This window comes from Pollachius pollachius, assembly GCF_949987615.1.
Source record: "Pollachius pollachius genome assembly, chromosome: 3".
Lineage (NCBI taxonomy): Eukaryota > Metazoa > Chordata > Actinopteri > Gadiformes > Gadidae > Pollachius > Pollachius pollachius.
The window spans coordinates 888,992-907,064 of record NC_136936.1 but is presented as its reverse complement, the minus strand read 5'-3'; the positions used below and the strand labels follow the sequence as shown (position 1 = coordinate 907,064).

Sequence of the window (18,073 nt, the reverse complement as noted above, 5' to 3'; positions counted from 1 at the left end):
AGTTCCTTACTCCTCAGTACGTCTTCACCTGCTGGAGGTTTTTCATCGTTTATCGTCGTCTGCCATTTGGTGGCCAACCTTTGTCACTACAAGTTATCGAATATAAACGTTATGAGGAAGTTGATGAATAAAAATGGCACGATTCGGGGTGGGATAATACATATAATGTGAACTTCGTTAGTACAAAACAATAACTCAATGCAAAACCAAAAATAAAAACATTAACGAACTGTAAATGTCAAGCGGTCTCAACGTCGTTGAACGTAAAAGGCAACGTCATCACGTCACGCACGTTGTTTTCCCAGTGCCCCGAGTAGAACCGACCTGAGCCGAACGGAGCCGAGCGGCATCACGGAAACTGCTGCGGAGACGAGGAGTAAACATCCCCGCCGACAGCGATCCGCTCCCCGCCGCCTGAGACCGACAGCCCGCCGGCGGAGCTCCACTGACGGCCACCATGTCTGAGACCTACGGTACGGAGGAGGGGTGTGTGTCTGTGTGTGTATGTCTGTCTTTCTGTGTGTGTGTTTAAGTGTGTGGATGTGTCTGTGTGTGATGGGGCTAGCTGACTCGTAGCCACATAGCTAAATATATGCTCTGATGACGTCATGTAGCCTTCCGCTACCTGTTCAGCCCTGTGTGTGTGTGTGTGTGTGTGTGTGTGTGTGTGTGTGTGTGTGTGTGTGTGTGTGTGTGTGTGTGTGTGTGTGTGTGTGTGTGTGTGTGTGTGTGTGTGTGAGAGAGAGAGAGCGAGAGACCAACAGCATGGGACCAGTACGGATGCACTGGTCCACGGTCCACAGTGGAGAGCTGGACCGATGCCATCTCAAGTCCATCAACTTTGAGTGGCGGCTGTCTGTGTCGACTCAACGCAGGCTGTGTGCAGCCCACCCCCTGCTGAGCCCCTGGGCTGGGCCGCCTGTCCAGGGACTGGCCAGTGGTTCCCTGTTGGGTTGCTCTCAGTCCGCTACACACTGGGGTCCCCTGATGAGTTTAGGCAAAGGACGTACTTAATGTATACTGTGAGAGGGTTGATAAGGTACTGGTGCTCTGGTGGTGAGGAAACCAACCAGCCCTTCTCTACTGGCCCCATGCAGTCTCACTGTCTGTAGACCATAGCTTCATTGATCCACCCTCTGGGTGTCGGGGCGCTGTGGCCGCGGTGCCCAGGCTGGTGGAGGGAGGTGTTCCAGACGTCTCTCTACCTGGTTCCTCACAGCACCTTGTAGCCCTGCTGAGGGTCGGACCAGCTGGACCAGGGTAGCCTTCGCTCCTGAAGGAGTTCCTCCTACTGTTGTGTGCCCCGTGCTCGACGAGTTCTGCTTATCAACGGACCTCTGTGTTTGTTCATGGGAGAGACTGGTTGCACTGGTTTCTACATCGTGTTCCTCAGCGCTGGTATCAGCAGCTCCACCTCCTGCTCCTCAACCCTCGCCTGCCATTAGCATAACCTTCATACTATCGTTTCTGTGGTTACTTTGGTCGGGCTTTTATCATTATTTATTCAACGTCATGTAGCTTGGTGCGGACAGTGTTTCATGGTTGTAAACGTTGTTCTGCAAGGAACCTCCCCAATGCCGGATGAGATATCTGGTGATTTCACAGAGCCCAGTAACCAATCAGGCCTCTTGTTTCACCCTGTGACGCTCCGCCTCTCCTCGTGTTCTGACTCATTGACACCTTCAACCCCCCCCCCGTCGCTGGTTTCCTCTCCACACTGGTGCTCCTGTCGATGCTGTGTTCTGGTTGACATCGGGTTGAGATGTGGTCGATGCTGGCTCCTGTTGCAGTAAAACCCAGTCTCAGGGGCCCGGCCTGACCCCAAGGGTTGGGGATTCACCGTGTCCCGGGCGCTGGAAGAGGAGCATTAACTTAGTGTGTTTGGGATGTCCCAGCAACACAACCTCGGGCTCGTTTCCTTTCCCGGTGACAGAATCTCCGATCTCTCCACTCCCACGAGATCGCCTCGTGCTGAGCTGAATATCTAAACCAGTATTTACCCCTAGAGGTTATAGCGGGTCACTGTGGGGCTGTGTGGCGGGGGATGGCTGGTCTAGCCTGGGCACACTGATGAGTCAACGTGCAACAGGTGTGCTGCCTCACCAGCCCAAGAGTCCAGTCAGACTGGGCCAGGTGAGGCTGCTGAAACCAGCCATCTTCACACACTCAACTATCACCTTCAGCCAGGTCGGTAAGAGCCACACAGCTAATGCTTATGATAAATCTAAATGGGCAGCGATCTCTCAATCTAACCGAAAATGGCCCCTTAAAACAATAGGCCTTTTGTGAACTGGTCTCTAATGTTTCATATAGCGTCCGACAGAAGAATCACTGCCATGGAGGCTATAGAGGGACCTCCTCTCCACGGCCCCTCAATGCTGCCTCCACGTCTCCTGTTAGTCACAGAGCATGTTCAGCCTGTGAGTTAGCGTGTTGGATGAGCTCTCCCCAGACGGGAACATCCTGGCACCGAGACACATTCACCACATTACTAGAAGCCTGTTCTCCACGGGCAGCAACCCAATAGTGAGCAGGCTCACGCCACGGCCCGCTGGTGAGATGCTGAACCGATACAACGCATAGATAACACTTTGTGTGTAAGGTATTGCTTCTCCTGGTTCTGCTGCTCCTGATCAAGCAGGCCTATAAAGACGGTACTGCTCACAGGCCTGTGATGACGGTACTGCTCACAGGCCTGTGATGACGGTACTGCTCACAGGCGTGTGAGCGTATTAATTGTTGTTGTTAGAGGTAGTGCACATCCTGCTGTTCACTCACAAGCAGCCAGTGATCGCTGAACTGGACTGGGTGACACGGTGAATCTCTGGCTCACCAGCTTTAGGAGACAGAGCGGCTGTTGTCTGGAGGCACGAGGCAGCAGCTGTCTCGGGCGTTGCTCACATATTTCTTCTACCTTTCGTTTCAGACTTCCTCTTCAAGTTCCTGGTGATTGGCAGTGCCGGTGCAGGGAAATCCTGCCTCCTCCACCAGTTTATAGAGAGCAAGTGTAAGTTCCCCTGCTGTCAAACGGACATTACTACCATGGGTGGAACGAGCTCAGTGTTGATGAAGAGTTTCCTTGCTATTTTCCAGAATTGACCTTTTGTTTGCAGATCTCGAATGGCATGGAGACATGCACATGAAATACAAATGAAGCTCTCAGTTGAGAAGGGCTGGAGAGCCAAACCAGTTTTGCCTCCCAGGCAAACGAAGCTGCCTGGTCCATGTCTGGGATGGAGTTCATAGTGGTAGAGTGATCTTACCCATTCTAATGGATATAGATATAGAACACCCATGCTACCGGGATCAGGCTGTTTGGGCGTTCAGGAACGGCCTCAGCTTCACAGTACTAAGTGCCGACTTTGTAGCTGATCATGAAATAGATGGATAACAACTTTATTAATCCCCCAGAGGGGAAATTCCTCTTTTGAAGCCCAGCAGCAGTGGAAAACACAGGATAAAATGCAATACAATAAAATACTATGTTCTAATAAAAAGAAAATAGATTAGTTCAGAGTAAAACACTGCGACCCATCTCCCAGGATTGCGCTCTCGTACTGTTGAGAGTTGAACACCTTTAACCTAATCAGGTATAAATACACTCTCATATAAAGGACACCTGCACACACTCACATTAGACACTTTGTGAAGCGTGCTGAACCGGGGAACACTGGCGGGGCTGTAGCTGTACTCTGAGTGTGAGAGACGGCCGTCTGAGTGGTTTGATGCTCTGAGCCGTTTGATGAGAACTGACCACGTCTCTCCAACGAGTGAAGCGAACATCAGCCAGCTCTGTAGCCTCCAGCAGACACACAGCCCTGCCTGGAGAGACTTCCTCAGCGAGCGCAGCTGTTGGAACTGAAAACGAAACTTCTTTTTAACACTAGATTTGTGTGATCATTTCCCATAAAGCCCGCACCTGGTGTTCCTTCACAATAAGAGTCTCTCTCTGTCCCCACCTGGTGTTCCTTCACAATAAGAGTCTCTGTCTGTCCCCACCTGGTGTTCTTTCACAATAAGAGTCTCTCTCTGTCCCCACCTGGTGTTCCTTCACAATAAGAGTCTCTGTCTGTCCCCAGTCAAGCAGGACTCCAACCACACCATCGGGGTGGAGTTCGGCTCGCGGGTCGTGAACGTCGCCGGGAAGACGGTCAAACTGCAGATCTGGGACACGGCCGGCCAGGAGCGCTTCAGGTAAACCCCACTTCCTGTTCAGGGACGGGTCACTTCCTGTTTCAGCGCTACTGGGTTAAGGGTGAGTGGTGGACTCTCAGCTCTGCTCTGCTCGCAGGTCGGTGACACGCAGCTACTACCGAGGAGCGGCTGGGGCTCTGCTGGTCTACGACATCACCAGGTACACACACACACACACACACACACACACACACACACACACACACACACACACACACACACACACACACACACACACACACACACACACACACACACACACACACACACACACACACACACACACACACACCCTGGGGAGCCCCCCCCGTGATCCGCTGCGTGGGAAACACTCGGCTTGTTGTGGGGAATCAGCCGGTGTGTGTGATTGGTCTTTATTTAATTGGTGTGTTCATGGTCATTAACGAGATGGATGGCTGTTTTCACCTTAAAGGACGTCTTAGTTTGTTTTGTGTGCATTCCCCATTCCAAACCCCGACTAAAGCTGAGATGAGGGGAACATCCCTAACCCTGTAGTCTGGTCTTTTTAAAACATTGTCAACATTATTATCTGTTGGTGTATGCGTGAAGTCTGTAGCATCTTGCTTTGGTAGTCTGTGCAGCAGGAAGCTTCGGTAGCGTGTAGCGTCATGGAGTGACATGTCAAACCAGATGTAGTAATAATCACAATAAGTTTATTAAGCATTGCCCTTTTCATGATACTGCAAGGATAAACCTTAGCATTAAGGCTTACAGTGTCCTTAACCAAACTAGAGGACCAAACTCAGACGAACCAGAGGCTGAGTTCAGCTCAGACGAACCAGAGGCTGAGTTCAGCTCAGAGACGAACCAGAGGCTGAGTTAAGCTCAGACGAACCAGAGGCTGAGTTCAGCTCAGACGAACCAGAGGCTGAGTTCAGCTCAGAGACGAACCAGAGGCTGAGTTCAGCTCAGACGAACCAGAGGCTGAGGTCAGCTCAGACGAACCAGAGGCTGAGTTCAGCTCAGAGAGACGAACCAGAGGCTGAGTTCAGCTCAGACGAACCAGAGGCTGAGTTCAGCTCAGAGAGACGAACCAGAGGCTGAGTTAAGCTCAGAGAGACGAACCAGAGGCTGAGTTCAGCTCAGAGAGACGAACCAGAGGCTGAGTTCAGCTCAGAGACAAACCAGAGGCTGAGTTCAGCTCAGAGACGAACCAGAGGCTGAGTTCAGGAAGTGGTTTAGAGATGACGAGCAGCCCAGTGATTTCAACCCTCAGCTGCAGCTGATTACCCAGCGGCCCCACCCCCTGTCCCGGACACGGCGGCGGTCGCTATGACGACGGGTGACCTCACCTCACAAGCAGTTAAAAGCCTTTCAACCCCCCCCCCCTCCCCCAACATGTTTTTAGCTGGCTTGAATTATTGAATTTGATGCGAATGAAAACCATTGGGAAAGACACACACACACACACACACACACACACCCTCTAACATGTTGCGGCTCGGTGTGTCCAGCCGGGAGACGTACAACGCGCTGACCAACTGGCTGACAGACGCCCGCACGCTGGCCAGCCCCAACATCATCATCATCCTGTGTGGCAACAAGAAGGACCTGGACGCCGACCGCGAGGTCACCTTCCTGGAGGCATCCCGCTTCGCCCAGGAGAACGGTACCCAACCAGCCCTCACACTGACGACGGGACCCCCAACCAGCCCTCACACTGACGACGGGACCCCCAACCAGCACTCCTCACTAACGATGTGACCCTTAACGAGCACTCATACTAACGATGTAACCCTAACGAGCACGCAACACTAATGATGTGACCCTTAACGAGCATGACATCACCACTGTGATGGACTAATTCTAATTATATATATATATCTAAAGTATTATACCGACAGCATTACATCTATCCATAACATTGTACAACAGGAAGCACATGCAATGCAAGCACCACAGTGCCTCCCATCAGAATGGGAAGTCAGTGTTTCGATGTGGTGAAGGTGAACCTTTAGCGGTTTACCTTCCCTCAGCCAGCTGTCTCTGAGACTGGCTCCGCCTCCCTCCTGATACGTCTCGCCTCCTGCAGAGCTCATGTTCCTGGAGACCAGCGCTCTGACCGGGGAGAACGTAGAGGAGGGCTTCCTGAAGTGTGCCCGCACCATCCTCAACAAGATAGACTCAGGTACCCTCTGTCTGTCTCTAGCTCTATGTCTGAGGGTCTACAGTCTGTCTCTAGCTCTATGTCTGACGGTCTACAGTCTATGTCTCTAGCTCTATGTCTGACGGTCCATGTCTCTAGCTCTATGTCTGACGGTCTACAGGTCTATGTCTCTAGCTCTACGCTCTCCTCTGTGTTCCAGGTGAGCTGGACCCAGAGCGAATGGGCTCCGGGATCCAGTACGGCGACGCCTCCCTGAGGCAGCTCCGCCAGCCCCGGGGGGCGGGGCCCGCACAGATCAAGCAGCAATGTAACTGCTAGGGGGGGGGGCTCCGGGGCCCGGGGGCCGGTGAGCAGGAGCCCCCCGGTGGGGGTGACCTCCGCCCTGTGACCTCTGCCCCGTCCCGGGCGGGGAACTCCTGACTGAACATGCAAGGCTGGTGAAGAACCTCTGGAGAAGATCATGGACCTCCTCCTCCTCCAGACCTCCTCCTCCAGACCTCCTCCTCTCCTCCCAGACCTCCCCCTCCTCCAGACCTCCTCCTCCAGACCTCCTCCTCTCCTCCCAGACCTCCTCCTCCTCCCGACCTTCTCCAAGACCTCCTCCTCCAGACCTCCTCGTCCTCCCAGACCTCCTCCTCCTCCAGTCCTCCTCCTCCTCCTCCCAGACCTCCTCCTCCTCCAGACCTCCTCCTCCTCCTCCCAGACCCCCTCCTCCTCCCAGACCTCCTCCTCCTCCCAGACCTCCTCCTCCCAGACCTCCTCCTCCAAGACCTCCTCCTCCTCCCAGACCCCCTCCTCCTCCTCCAAGACCTCCTCCTTCTCCAGACCTCCTCCTCCTCCCAGACCCCCTCCTCCTCCCACCTCCTCCTCCAGACCTCCTCCTCCCCCAGACCTCCTCCTCCCAGACCTCCTCCTCCTCCCACCTCCTCCAGCCCTTCAGGGGTCCCAGGTCCTCCTACGAACCCGTTTTATTTCTCCTTTGGATCTCTTTCTTTGGTTGTTTTATTAACAGTCCCGGTGTCGTTGTGTTTGACCCAAACTGAAGATGTTGTATTTATTACCAGTCAGTCAGCGAGGACGTGATGTCCGCCCTCTGGGGGGTAAAGATCAGACTGCGTGTTGAACCCTTGTTTGCACTAGAGGTCCGAATCAGGAGCGGCGAGGGGGTGATATTGTGAGCGGCCCTCCAGGTAATGCTTCTTAAATCATTATTCATCTGACATCTTCAGGATTTAAGTTCAGTGACTTAAAAAACCCCAAAAAATAACGATTTATTTTAAAATAGTTAATGATTGTCTTTTGTTTTTATGAAGTTGGGGCTGCATTTTTTTTTTGGTCAAATCAGGACTCCAGTCTTATCGATCACCCTGTCAAACCAAGTGCTCCACATACGAGGTGTGCGGTCCAGAGTCCGGCACTATAACCCTAATGTAGACGGCCTTAGTAATCTCATTTACAAAGTGGAAGTGTACTTTCTCCAGTCGGCCTCCAAAGGTCCACCCATAAAGGAATATAAACCCCCCCGGCACCCCGTAGGCCAGCCGGCTTATCAAGAGCACAAAGATAATTCCTTTACCCCTGTGTTTAGAGGACAACAACTCCCATGAACCTTTGCTTTGTGCTTGCTCCGTTGTTTAGGTTCCCTGTGCTTTGGCCCACAGCTCAGGTCATAAGTCTGTAAACACAGACGTGTCCCACTGCCCCACCCTGCCTCCCTGTTCATGTCTTCATCCTGCCTCCCTGTTCATGTCTTCATCCTGCCTCCCTGTTCATGTCTTCATCCTGCCTCTGTTCATGTTATCTTCCTGCCTCCCTGCATATTTTTAACGTTTTTATACGAGTGTTTTCATGGAAGGCCAGGAGGAGCCTGGCTTGTTTGGCCCCGATGCCGCACACAGGAAGTCCTCCACCCCCATTCGGAGGTCACCACAGGGTGCCAGGGTCACGCAGAGGTCACGCTTGTACCGTGTTCCCGTCTCCTCCCTCTGGTGTTTGGCTCAGAGCAGCAACAGCTCTCCCTTGGAGTGCGGTCGGGTGTTCCAGAGCAGGCCCAGATGTTCCCAGATGTTCCCTCCCTGGAAGCGGCCCTGGGTCACCCCAGAGAGACGGAGGGGATTTCCTCTGGGCCTCCAGCACAGGGAGAAGAAGGGTTTAGCATCACATGGAGACCATCCCGGGTGCCCTGTCACTCTGTTGGTTTAGTGAACAGGCAGATGATCAGACCCAGTACAGTGGGGATCAGACCAGTACAGTGGGGATCAGACCAGTACAGTGGGGATCAGACCAGTACAGTGGGGATCAGACCAAGTACAGTGGGGATCAGACCAGTACAGTGGGGATCAGACCAGTACAGTGGGGATCAGACCAGTACAGTGGAGATCAGACCAGTACAGTGGGGATCAGACCAGTACAGTGGGGATCAGACCAGTACAGTGGGGATCAGACCGGTACAGTGGGGATCAGACCGGTACAGTGGGGATCAGACCAGTACAGTGAGGATCAGACCAGTACTGGTCTGCTGGTGTTTGCGTGTAGGGAGGTGGGATGGGGTGGGGTCACCATGAGACAGACCGGTGAAACCATTTTGTTGTGCAAAAATGTTATACGCTTTTGATTTGTCTCCTTCTGCAAGTGCACTTTTTTTTATTTTAGACTTTGGTTCTGTCAATATGCTGTACCTATAAAATTGTATATTTTATTTGAACTGTAATAAAGGTGTTTGATTGTAGAGGCTGTCCTTTGTGTGCAGGACTCTTCTGAGTGGTCAGCCTGTATCTCCCGGGTTCAGGTGATTCACTGTTGAGAACGTGTTCCAGATATCAGCTGGAGAGAATCTGTTCACTTTTCCGATGGTAAGGTTTTACGAGTTAAAAACGCGTCAATGTTCTGGTTCAGATGTAAACGTACGGTGACTTCATGTTGACTAGACTGTGTAAAAGGGTTTAAGAACAGCCACATCATACAATGTTTGTTTGTATCATCAGGTCATCAGAGGCTCTCCAGATGAACTGATCTCCGCAGCCTCACGGTTCAGTTCTCAGATCAGTTGGCGCTTAGTAACTGATCTTTAAACGTATGTGTACATCTTACTTTGTCATCGATGCAAATTAGATTTAATTATAGTATTGTCTGCTATGGGTGTTTATTCCTCTTTGTAATTGTTATCAGATATCAGTAAACTGGTCCCAGTCTTCAACTGGACCGTGTCCCTGGGTGATGTGGGAGGCTTTTGCTCTGGGGGGGGGGGGGGAGAGAGAAGACCAATGAAGACTAAAAGCCTTGTGGATCTTTTCCAGGAGAAGGACTGTGCTCAATAGCAGAGCGATAGAGTTCCGTAATGTAACTGGAGTGGATGTATTGACTGATGCATCGATCCTGGACAGGCTGTTAGATGACCTCATCACTGGGCGGCAGGCTGTTATTAGAAGCTGTTCCTCCAGTTCTCCACTAGATGGTGCTAATACACTGAACCTTTAAATGCCCCCTCAGGTCAAAGTCAAGAGAGGAACATGGAGTCAGAATATGTCATCAGTTAAAGTGGTTGCAGGAGCTGTATATTTGACCAAATAATGCCATGTTAATTGTATTTGGTACTTAATTTGTCTTTAATATGTACACATATTGAATAACGTGGGTGAGCCGTACAATGGAGGTGAACAACACATCAATATGGCCAGGGTTTCACCAGATCAGACAATCACACATGGGGTGGGGTCATTTGAGGGAATGGGGTTCAAATGAGAATGTTAATGTTAAGTGAGGAAGTTTCGACGTGTCCTAGTAAGCCTAGAACTGCTTCCTTAATAAACAGATAATATAACGTTATGAACAGATCATATAGGGGATCACAAATCTCTTTACATTTGGGGAATGACCACACTAGCTTCCATTACTTAATTCAACAACATACAAGTTATACTTCACAGTACTACCTTACATCAAATATAGTATGTTTCCAACTAACAAGATTTCTTCTTCCCTTAGACAGATGTGGTTATTTTCATACTTACATTTGTATTTGAAGTTAAAAGCCTCACCAACACCCCATTCATTTTGAGCTGCATGTTAGCTGTTCAGCTGCATGTTAGCCGGTTCAGGTTGGTTCCCTCCATCCAGCGGGCCACAGACCGGGTCAGAGGGTTCGGCCGGAGGGCGACGCCCACAGAACTACTCAGTAATATCAGGTGGTGACGCTCTGGTGAGATGTCGTGTTCCAGTGATCAAATGAACCCATCTCTCCCCGAAGAGGCGGTTTATTGGCGCAGGGTTAGTGCTGTAGCGGCTAGGTCAGGGCTGTAGGGGTTAGGGACGGACCAGAAGATCATCTGGGGTAGTCACCTCATTGCTTGGTACAGATTAATAACGTGAAGACGAACTGGCCTTGACCTCAGGTGTTGAACCTGCCTCTGCCTTTGAGCAAACAATATAAAGTACTGTTGTTCATCAAGGTTTTGAAATGTTAAAGTTTACATGTAGAAATGCAACGTTTTAAAAGACACCATTTACTTCTACGAGCCATGTTGTTTATCAGTGGAGAACAGAGTCACAAACACGCTGAGACACCAGACAGACGGCTGGACCATCGAAGCCCCGTTACCCTGGGGGACCAACGTTAAACAATACTGTTTGGAGGCTCTGGATTGGTTCGTCTTCCTGGACAAGCCCCGCCCCTCCGTGGAGGTTCTTCAGAGAGGAGGGGTCTGATCTGGAGCTGCAGCCAATTAGAAGTGGTCCTCTCCAGGCGACGGGGGGCGGGGTTAGGAGGGGTGGGGTACTAGGCTACTATGACGCAGGTACAAACTATGGGGGTGGGGGGGGCACTACTCCAGGGACTGGAGCATCAGCAGCTGCTTCAGGACCTTCGTCTGGCTCGTCTCTCGAATCTCCCCGGCCAGGAACATCTCGTCCACCACTGTGTAAACCTGGAGGAGAGAGAGGTCAGAGGAGACAAAGAGAGAGGTCAGAGGAGGAGAAGAGAGAAGAGAGAGGGTCAGAGGAGGAGAAGAGGAGAAAAGAGAGGTCAGAGGAGGAGAAGAGAGAGGGTCAGAGGAGGAGAAGAGGAGAAGAGAGAGGGTCAGAGGAGGGAGGAGAAGAGAGGAGAAGAGAGAGGGTCAGAGGAGGGAGGAGAAGAGAGGAGAGTGATTCAGAGGAGGAGAAGAGAGGAGAGCGGTTCAGAGGAGGAGAAGAGAGGAGAACGGTTCAGAGGAGAAGAGAGGAGAGAGGTCAGAGGAGAGAGGTCAGAGAAGAGAGGAGAGAGGTTCAGAGGAGTAGGAGAGAGGAGAAGAGAGGAGAGAGGTTCAGAGGAGGAGACGAAGAGAGGTCAGAGGAGGAGAAGAGCGGAGAGCGGTTCAGAGGAGGAGAAGAGAGGTCAGAGAAGAGAGGAGAGAGGTTCAGAGAAGAGAGAGGTCAGAGAAGAGAGGAGAGAGGTTCAGAGAAGAACCACACTAGGAGGCTAGTTTATTCATTCACACGTTTGGATTGGAGGAGCAGATTGGCATTTAGACTCTAGGTGTGAAGTGAATGATCTTAAAACGTTAATTAAAGGAGTCATTAAAAACCTGCTAATGGCATCACAGCATCCTGAGGATGTTCACAGCCTCACTGATATTTAATCACTGATATATCTACTTATATATCAGCGTCAGGCAAACATGCATCTGATGAAGGATGGAGAGGGAGGAAACTGCAGATCTACTAACTAACATTCTAACCAACTGAATGTTTGCTTCATCAACAGTTAAACGCACAACGTTAATCTAGCAGTATTCATTCAAGATTCAAGATGGTTTTATTGTCATATGCAAAAACAATTACAGAGCAGAGTCACTGGCAATTAAATTCTTTAGTCTTGGGCATCTTTACCTTATAGAAGTTGAACACCAGGTCCAGCTCACACACGTTGTGGAAATATTCATTCAGCACCTTGAGGAACAGAAGTCGATGTTAACCAGGAAGGCCTCTCCTCTCTGGACACAGAACTAATCACAACAAGCTCACGGTTTAGCAGAGGAACACCCCGTAGTGGCTCATAAGCCAGGGGAAACTGTTGGTGAACGGGGAATCCATTTGTATTTATTTAATTAGTTTATAGGAAAACAAAATTCACAGCATGAATATTTATTCAGCAGTGAATGAATAACCTGTTTGTGTTTGCATGTTTCCGGAGCTCTGGTGGTCTGTTAATTATTACCTTCAAGCTGATGGGTGCTCACTTACGTTTAATACATTTCACAACCTTATACACCCTGACATCTCTGTTACAGAACTTATTCAAAGTTAATTTCCTGCTTGAGAGAAAGCTTCCTGTCAAACAGACAGACAGACAGACACACAGACAGACAGACAGACAGACGGCCGAGTACCTCTACGAAGTTGTGGATGCCCTCCAGGTAGGCCAGGTTGTTGTCCGTCACGTCCACGCAGATACAGAAGTACAGCCCCGCGTAGCGCCGGTAGATGATCTTAAAGTTCCTGAACTGTAGAACAAGACAAACGACGCGTCTGTTACAGAAGTTCAGCGCAGCAGCAGAAACAATAGCGCTCAGGTCCTGACAGAACCACGCTCAGTTCCTGACAGAACCGCGCTCAGGTCCTGACAGAACCGCGCTCAAGTCCTGAAAGAACCGCGCTCAGGTCCTGACAGAACCACACTCAGGTCCTGACAGGAACGCGCTCAGGTCCTGACAGAACCGCGCTCAGGTCCTGACAGAACCCCGCTCAGGTACTGACAGAACCGCGCTCAGGTCCTGACAGGACGATGCTCAGGTCGTGACAGGACCGCGCTCAGGTACTGACAGAACGATGCTCAGGTCCTGACAGAACCGCGCTCAGGTCCTGACAGGACGATGCTCACCTCCACAAAGTTGGTGTGCTTGGCGTCGCGGACGGTCACCACGGCGTGCACCTCCTCGATCAGCTTCTGCTTCTCGTCGTCGTCGAACTGCATGTACCACTTGGCCAGCCGCGTCTTGCCGGCTCGGTTCTGGATCAGAATGAAGCGGATCTACAGATGAAGAGAGGACAGCGTTAGACGTGGCAGCGGGCCCGTAGTGACACCGAGACAGAAGGAGGTCCAGACAGACGGCCACGAGTCTACGGGGATCCAAAGACCAACATCAAGATGTTCTACTGCTCTCTGTGTGGATGAGACTGCCATGACACAGGCTCATGGCGCAGGCTCAGGAGGGGGTGGTCCTGAACCTAGTCCCGGGTCAGGGCTCAGGAGGGGGTGGTCCTGAACCTAGGCCCGGGTCAGGGCTCAGGAGGGGGTGGTCCTGAACCTAGGCCCGGGTCAGGGCTCAGGAGGGGGTGGTCCTGAACCTAGTCCTGGGTCAGACTCAGGAGGGGGTGGTCCTGAACCAAGTCCTGGGTCAGACTCAGGAGGGGGTGGTCCTGAACCAAGTCCTGGGTCAGACTCAGGAGGGGGTCCTGAACCTAGTCCTGGGTCAGACTCAGGACCCTTGCTAAGAGCAGGTAGCAGCTTCCAGCGCATTCTAGATTATTATTACGTATAAAACTAGACGTTTCATAGTGTGCTTCTCTCTGTAAGGTCGGAGACACAGAAGACCTCAAGACCTCAAGACTCCTAGGTGAGGACCAGACTTCGGAAGACCTCCAACAGATGCTTCTTCAAATGAAGACGCAGACCACCCGCGGTGCCCCCCCCCCCAGGTCCCCCACGTCCGGCTCCAGGTCTCCCTGGTCTGGGACTAACCCCCCCTGGTCCGGGACTCACCCTCCCTGGTCCGGGACTAACCACCCCTGGTCCGGGACTAACCCTCCCTGGTCCGGGACTCACCCTCCCTGGTCCGGGTCTAGGTTTCCCTGGTCCGGGACTAACCCTCCCTGGTCCGGGACTAACCCCCCCCTGGTCCGGGACTCACCCAGGTCGTTTCGAGCTAGCTTAGCGTTAGCCCCCGTTTACATGTCACCGATTGCAGACAGAATGCGGTCAAGTTCCGGTCACAAAGCTCACCATCGTGCGGCTTCAGCGTCTGCGGTACAGTCCGTCCTAAAGTGGTTCAGTGACAGCCGGGCTCCTCTGTTCACTGGATCATCGGCGGGATTATTTAATATTAGCAGTCTGCAGCTCGCCCGCTAGGTTCCTCCTGCTAACAGGAAGTGCAGAGACAGCGGCAGGCAGCACTGCATGATGGGGAATGTAGTTGACGATCATTAACGTAGACTGGACCGGAAGTAGAATTTCACTGCAACAACCACAAGGCCTCGCGGCTCTGATCACGAGGAGCCGTACGATATCAAGATCATAATATTCATGTAATATAGATTTATTTATCCTGTCATATTGTTACATATAAAATAGATGTATTAATCCGGTCATATAGATACATAAATCATTTGATATAGATGTATAACTCATTTAAAATAGATGAATTAATCCTGTCATATATATTATATAGATGTATTAATTCTGCCATAGATGTATAAAATGGATTCACTTATCCTGTAATAAAAATGTATACAATAGATTTATTCATACTGTCATATATTTGTATTATATAGATATATTAATCCTGTCATAAAGATTAAAATATATATATATATTAATCCTGTCATAAAGATGTATAAATCCTTTGATATAGATGTATAAATAATTTAATATAGATCTATTATTCCTGTAATTAAGATGTGTCAATAATTTAAAATAGATCTATTAATCCTGTCATATAGATATTATCTGTGAACGTTTCAGTTCTGTTTGACTCCATTACCAACATGATTCCGACGTTTCAACATAGAAATACCGTCAAGAAATGTGAGTGACAATAGGAGAGTGATGATATATAATAAAGCCTGCTATACAGAGTGTTGTTTTATTATGCAAAGGCTTCTTGTGTGTGTCCAATGTAAGGATATACCATGTGATATGGGATTAAACCCCTGCATGTTGGTGGCAGTAAACGCAGTCCTATTCTCTGACCGGAAAAACAGAATGGCACCGATTGCAGCATTGAGGTTTTTTAGGATGGTGGTTCTCTGTCCTCTGAGCAGCTCACTGAGAGAACCTCTCCTCTCCGCCCCACTCTCCTCTCCTCTCCTCTCCTCTCCTCTCCTCTCCTCTCCTCCCCACTCTCTCCCAACTCTCCTCTCCTCTCCTCCCCACTTTCTCCCCACTCTCTCTCCTCTCCTCCCCACTCTCTCCCCACTCTCCTCTCCTCTCCTCTCTCTCCCCACTCTCCTCTCCTCTCCTCCCCACTCTCTCCCCACTCTCTCTCCTCTCCTCTCCTCTCCTCCCCACTCTCTCCCCACTCTCCTCTCCTCTCCTCCCCTCCCCACTCTCTCTCTTCTTCTCCCCTCTCCTCTCCTCTCCTCTGGGGAGGAGAGGAGAGGAGAGGGGAGAAGAGGAGAGGAGAGGAGAGGAGAGAGAGTGGGGAGGAGAGGAGAGGAGAGAAAGTGGGGAGGAGAGGGAGGGGGGAGTCAGATGGGGGAGGAGAAGAGGGGAGGGGGGAGGAGAGGGAGGGGGGAGTCAGATGGGGGAGGAGAAGAGGGGAGGGGGGATGAGAGGGAGGGGGGAGTCAGATGCGGGAGGAGAAGAGGGGAGTGGGAGGAGAGGGAGGGGGGAGTCAGATGCGGGAGGAGAAGAGGGGAGTGAGAGGAGAGGGAGGGGGGAGTCAGATGGGGGAGGAGAAGAGGGGAGGGGGAGGAGAGGGAGGGGGGAGTCAGATGCGGGAGGAGAAGAGGGGAGTGGGAGGAGAGGGAGGGGGGAGTCAGATGGGGGAGGAGAGGAGGGGAGGGGGAGGAGAGGGAGGGGGGAGTCAGATGCGGGAGGAGAGGAGGGGAGGGGGGAGGAGAGGGGGGCGGTTGCACAACACTGAGGGAGGAATGTGGTGGCCCTTGGCACTCAGAAATATGGCAGCCGAATAAAAGGAGAGAAAAGAGGAAAACTCAAACGCCCGCCAGCCAGGCAGGGAGACTGTCGTCGTTGTATTTTGACAGCTCTTCCAGGGCATGGTAGGCTACATGCTGACTGATAACTGGTTGTTTATTGATATTTATTGAGGCCTACAACAGGGGTGTTTGGGGGTCCACATCGCGTTCAGAGGTCAGCAATTTAAACCAGAGACACATTAGCAAAAACTGTCTCTTCTGCTGCACTGTAATGCTGAGGACACACGGACTAGTGGACAGACGGGAGGACACACGGACTAGTGGATAGACGGGAGGACACACGGACTAGTGGACAGACGGGAGGACTAGTGGACAGACGAGTTCATGGAACTAAGTGACCTTTGAACCCATCCGCCCGTCCTCGATGTGGGTCAACATTGTAACTCTCAATGAACAGTTCCAAATATTGACTCTAATCAAAATACTAATACAGATCATTATTCAATTGTTAAATATGTATATACATATATATACATCTATGTTTATATGTATAAATATACACACATACATACATACATACATACATACATACATATCAAAGATTATACACAATTCTGTGTGCGTGAGTGAGAGTGTCTGGGTGTACGGGCTGTAATTGTGTCCATGAACCACTGGGTGAGTCTAGGTCGGCGTGCCTCCCTCTCTCCCTCCCTCCCTCCCTCCCTCCCTCTCTGTTCTCCTCGGATAGGAGGAGGAGATGCTGGATCCGAGAGAAGGTCCGCCATTATCGGGAAGCTAGAATCGCTCTCGTCTCCGCCGTAACAGAGCAGTATTAGCGGCTGAGCGTCGAGACGCAGAGCCGACAGCCAGGCGGGTTGTGCGGGGAGCGGCCACGGGATTCAGCGAGCGGGTCTGCGCACCACGGCGGTGGCGCTGTGGACTCCTGGTCTGCGACACAACAAAGGAAAGAAGAAGTGGTCAAAACAAGGAGGTGAGGAGAGGAGGAGGCGCCCCGTGTCCCTCCCCGCGACGCGCCTCACAGCGGGACGCCCCGGCTCGGCTCTGTTCGGAGACCATTCGGTTATTTGGGACTCGGAAGAAAAGACCAGAAAGTAGAAACGCACATCGCTCCTGAAACTTTAGCGTTACGGCAGATCAGGCTTCAGGGACTCCACGGCGAGCCGCTGAATAAAAGAAGAACAGAATACAAAGCAAGTTGCTAAACGAGGGCTGGAGGGAAGAGGTTCTCCTCGTGGTTCTCCTCGTCGGGTGGAGGTCTTCTCGGACCAGAGGGGGAGCGGACCGGAGACACCAGGGAGGAATGCTACGGTAGGAGACCCTCCTTTGCTTTAATAATGCATGCAGTCCAACATGTTGGGGTGTAGACCAGTCTTTATGTCCTGGTCCTCCACATGCGCCTCGGCTCGCCCTCTCGGTGGGGCTGCAGATCCGATCCAGGACAATGTGAACGGGAATAGCGAAGAGTAGAGAGCAGCGATGGCCCCCAGGAGCCATGTGATCACAGCCTTAGAATAATCACGTCTCTATAACGTTAGGACTATAAATACTAGTGTTGGTTATATGAGGTGTAGGGGTGGATTTAACTTATGAAGAAGGACATTTAACTCAAATACTATAACACATATGTATCTGGCTCATGGAGCCACACTAGTTCTTCCACTGGTTGTAGATCATCTACAGGGCGCAACATTCGGTAACTCTTGATGCAGAGTGCGTTGGCCTTTGTGCCATTTGTTGCCTGTTCCTAGATCTCAAACACTGAACCACCAATATAAGGACGGTTTTAGTGACTGCTGTAATTACTGGGTTGGTTGCATTTTATTGACGTAGTGGTTTTTATTTGTGCTTTCTTTGACTCGTGGTTCATCTCAAAACTGGTTG

The 18,073-nt window shown here is 51.2% G+C and overlaps 3 protein-coding genes across 3 annotated transcripts in view; 2 read left to right on the top strand and 1 right to left on the bottom strand.

Moving 5' to 3' along the window:
• Positions 1-352: 352 nt before the first annotated feature.
• Positions 353-9,050, top strand: rab4b (RAB4B, member RAS oncogene family). Its single transcript, XM_079733347.1, has 7 exons — positions 353-473; positions 2,927-3,007; positions 4,080-4,194; positions 4,292-4,354; positions 5,670-5,824; positions 6,248-6,343; positions 6,522-9,050. Exons 1-7 carry the CDS (start codon positions 458-460, stop codon positions 6,638-6,640), a joined length of 645 nt encoding a protein of 214 aa, XP_079589473.1. The 5' UTR covers positions 353-457; the 3' UTR covers positions 6,641-9,050.
• Positions 9,051-9,931: 881 nt separating this feature from the next.
• ap2s1 (adaptor related protein complex 2 subunit sigma 1) lies at positions 9,932-14,439 on the bottom strand. The gene is made up of 5 exons (XM_079733511.1): positions 14,298-14,439; positions 13,176-13,325; positions 12,685-12,798; positions 12,185-12,244; positions 9,932-11,244 (listed from the first exon to the last, which is right to left on the bottom strand). The coding sequence occupies exons 1-5, from the start codon at positions 14,298-14,300 to the stop codon at positions 11,143-11,145; spliced, it is 429 nt and encodes a 142-aa protein (XP_079589637.1). The 5' UTR covers positions 14,301-14,439; the 3' UTR covers positions 9,932-11,142.
• Positions 14,440-16,927: 2,488 nt separating this feature from the next.
• The window catches only part of arhgap35a (Rho GTPase activating protein 35a), a gene marked incomplete at its 3' end in the record, with an annotated part of 36,303 nt that continues 35,157 nt past the window's right edge, over positions 16,928-18,073 (top strand). Inside the window, exon 1 of the mRNA XM_079732822.1 lies at positions 16,928-17,500. The remainder of the gene's footprint in view (positions 17,501-18,073) is intronic.

Bases quoted from the DNA above. Each gene is read 5' to 3' on its own strand.
- ap2s1 (XM_079733511.1), bottom strand. The intron at 12,245-12,684 runs GTACTCGGCCGT...CTGTTCCTCAAG, and splicing joins GCATCCACAACTTCGTAGAG to GTGCTGAATGAATATTTCCA. The intron at 11,245-12,184 runs GTAAAGATGCCC...TCTCTCCTCCAG, and splicing joins TGGTGTTCAACTTCTATAAG to GTTTACACAGTGGTGGACGA.
- rab4b (XM_079733347.1), top strand. The intron at 4,355-5,669 runs GTACACACACAC...CGGTGTGTCCAG, and splicing joins CTGGTCTACGACATCACCAG to CCGGGAGACGTACAACGCGC. The intron at 5,825-6,247 runs GTACCCAACCAG...CGCCTCCTGCAG, and splicing joins CCGCTTCGCCCAGGAGAACG to AGCTCATGTTCCTGGAGACC.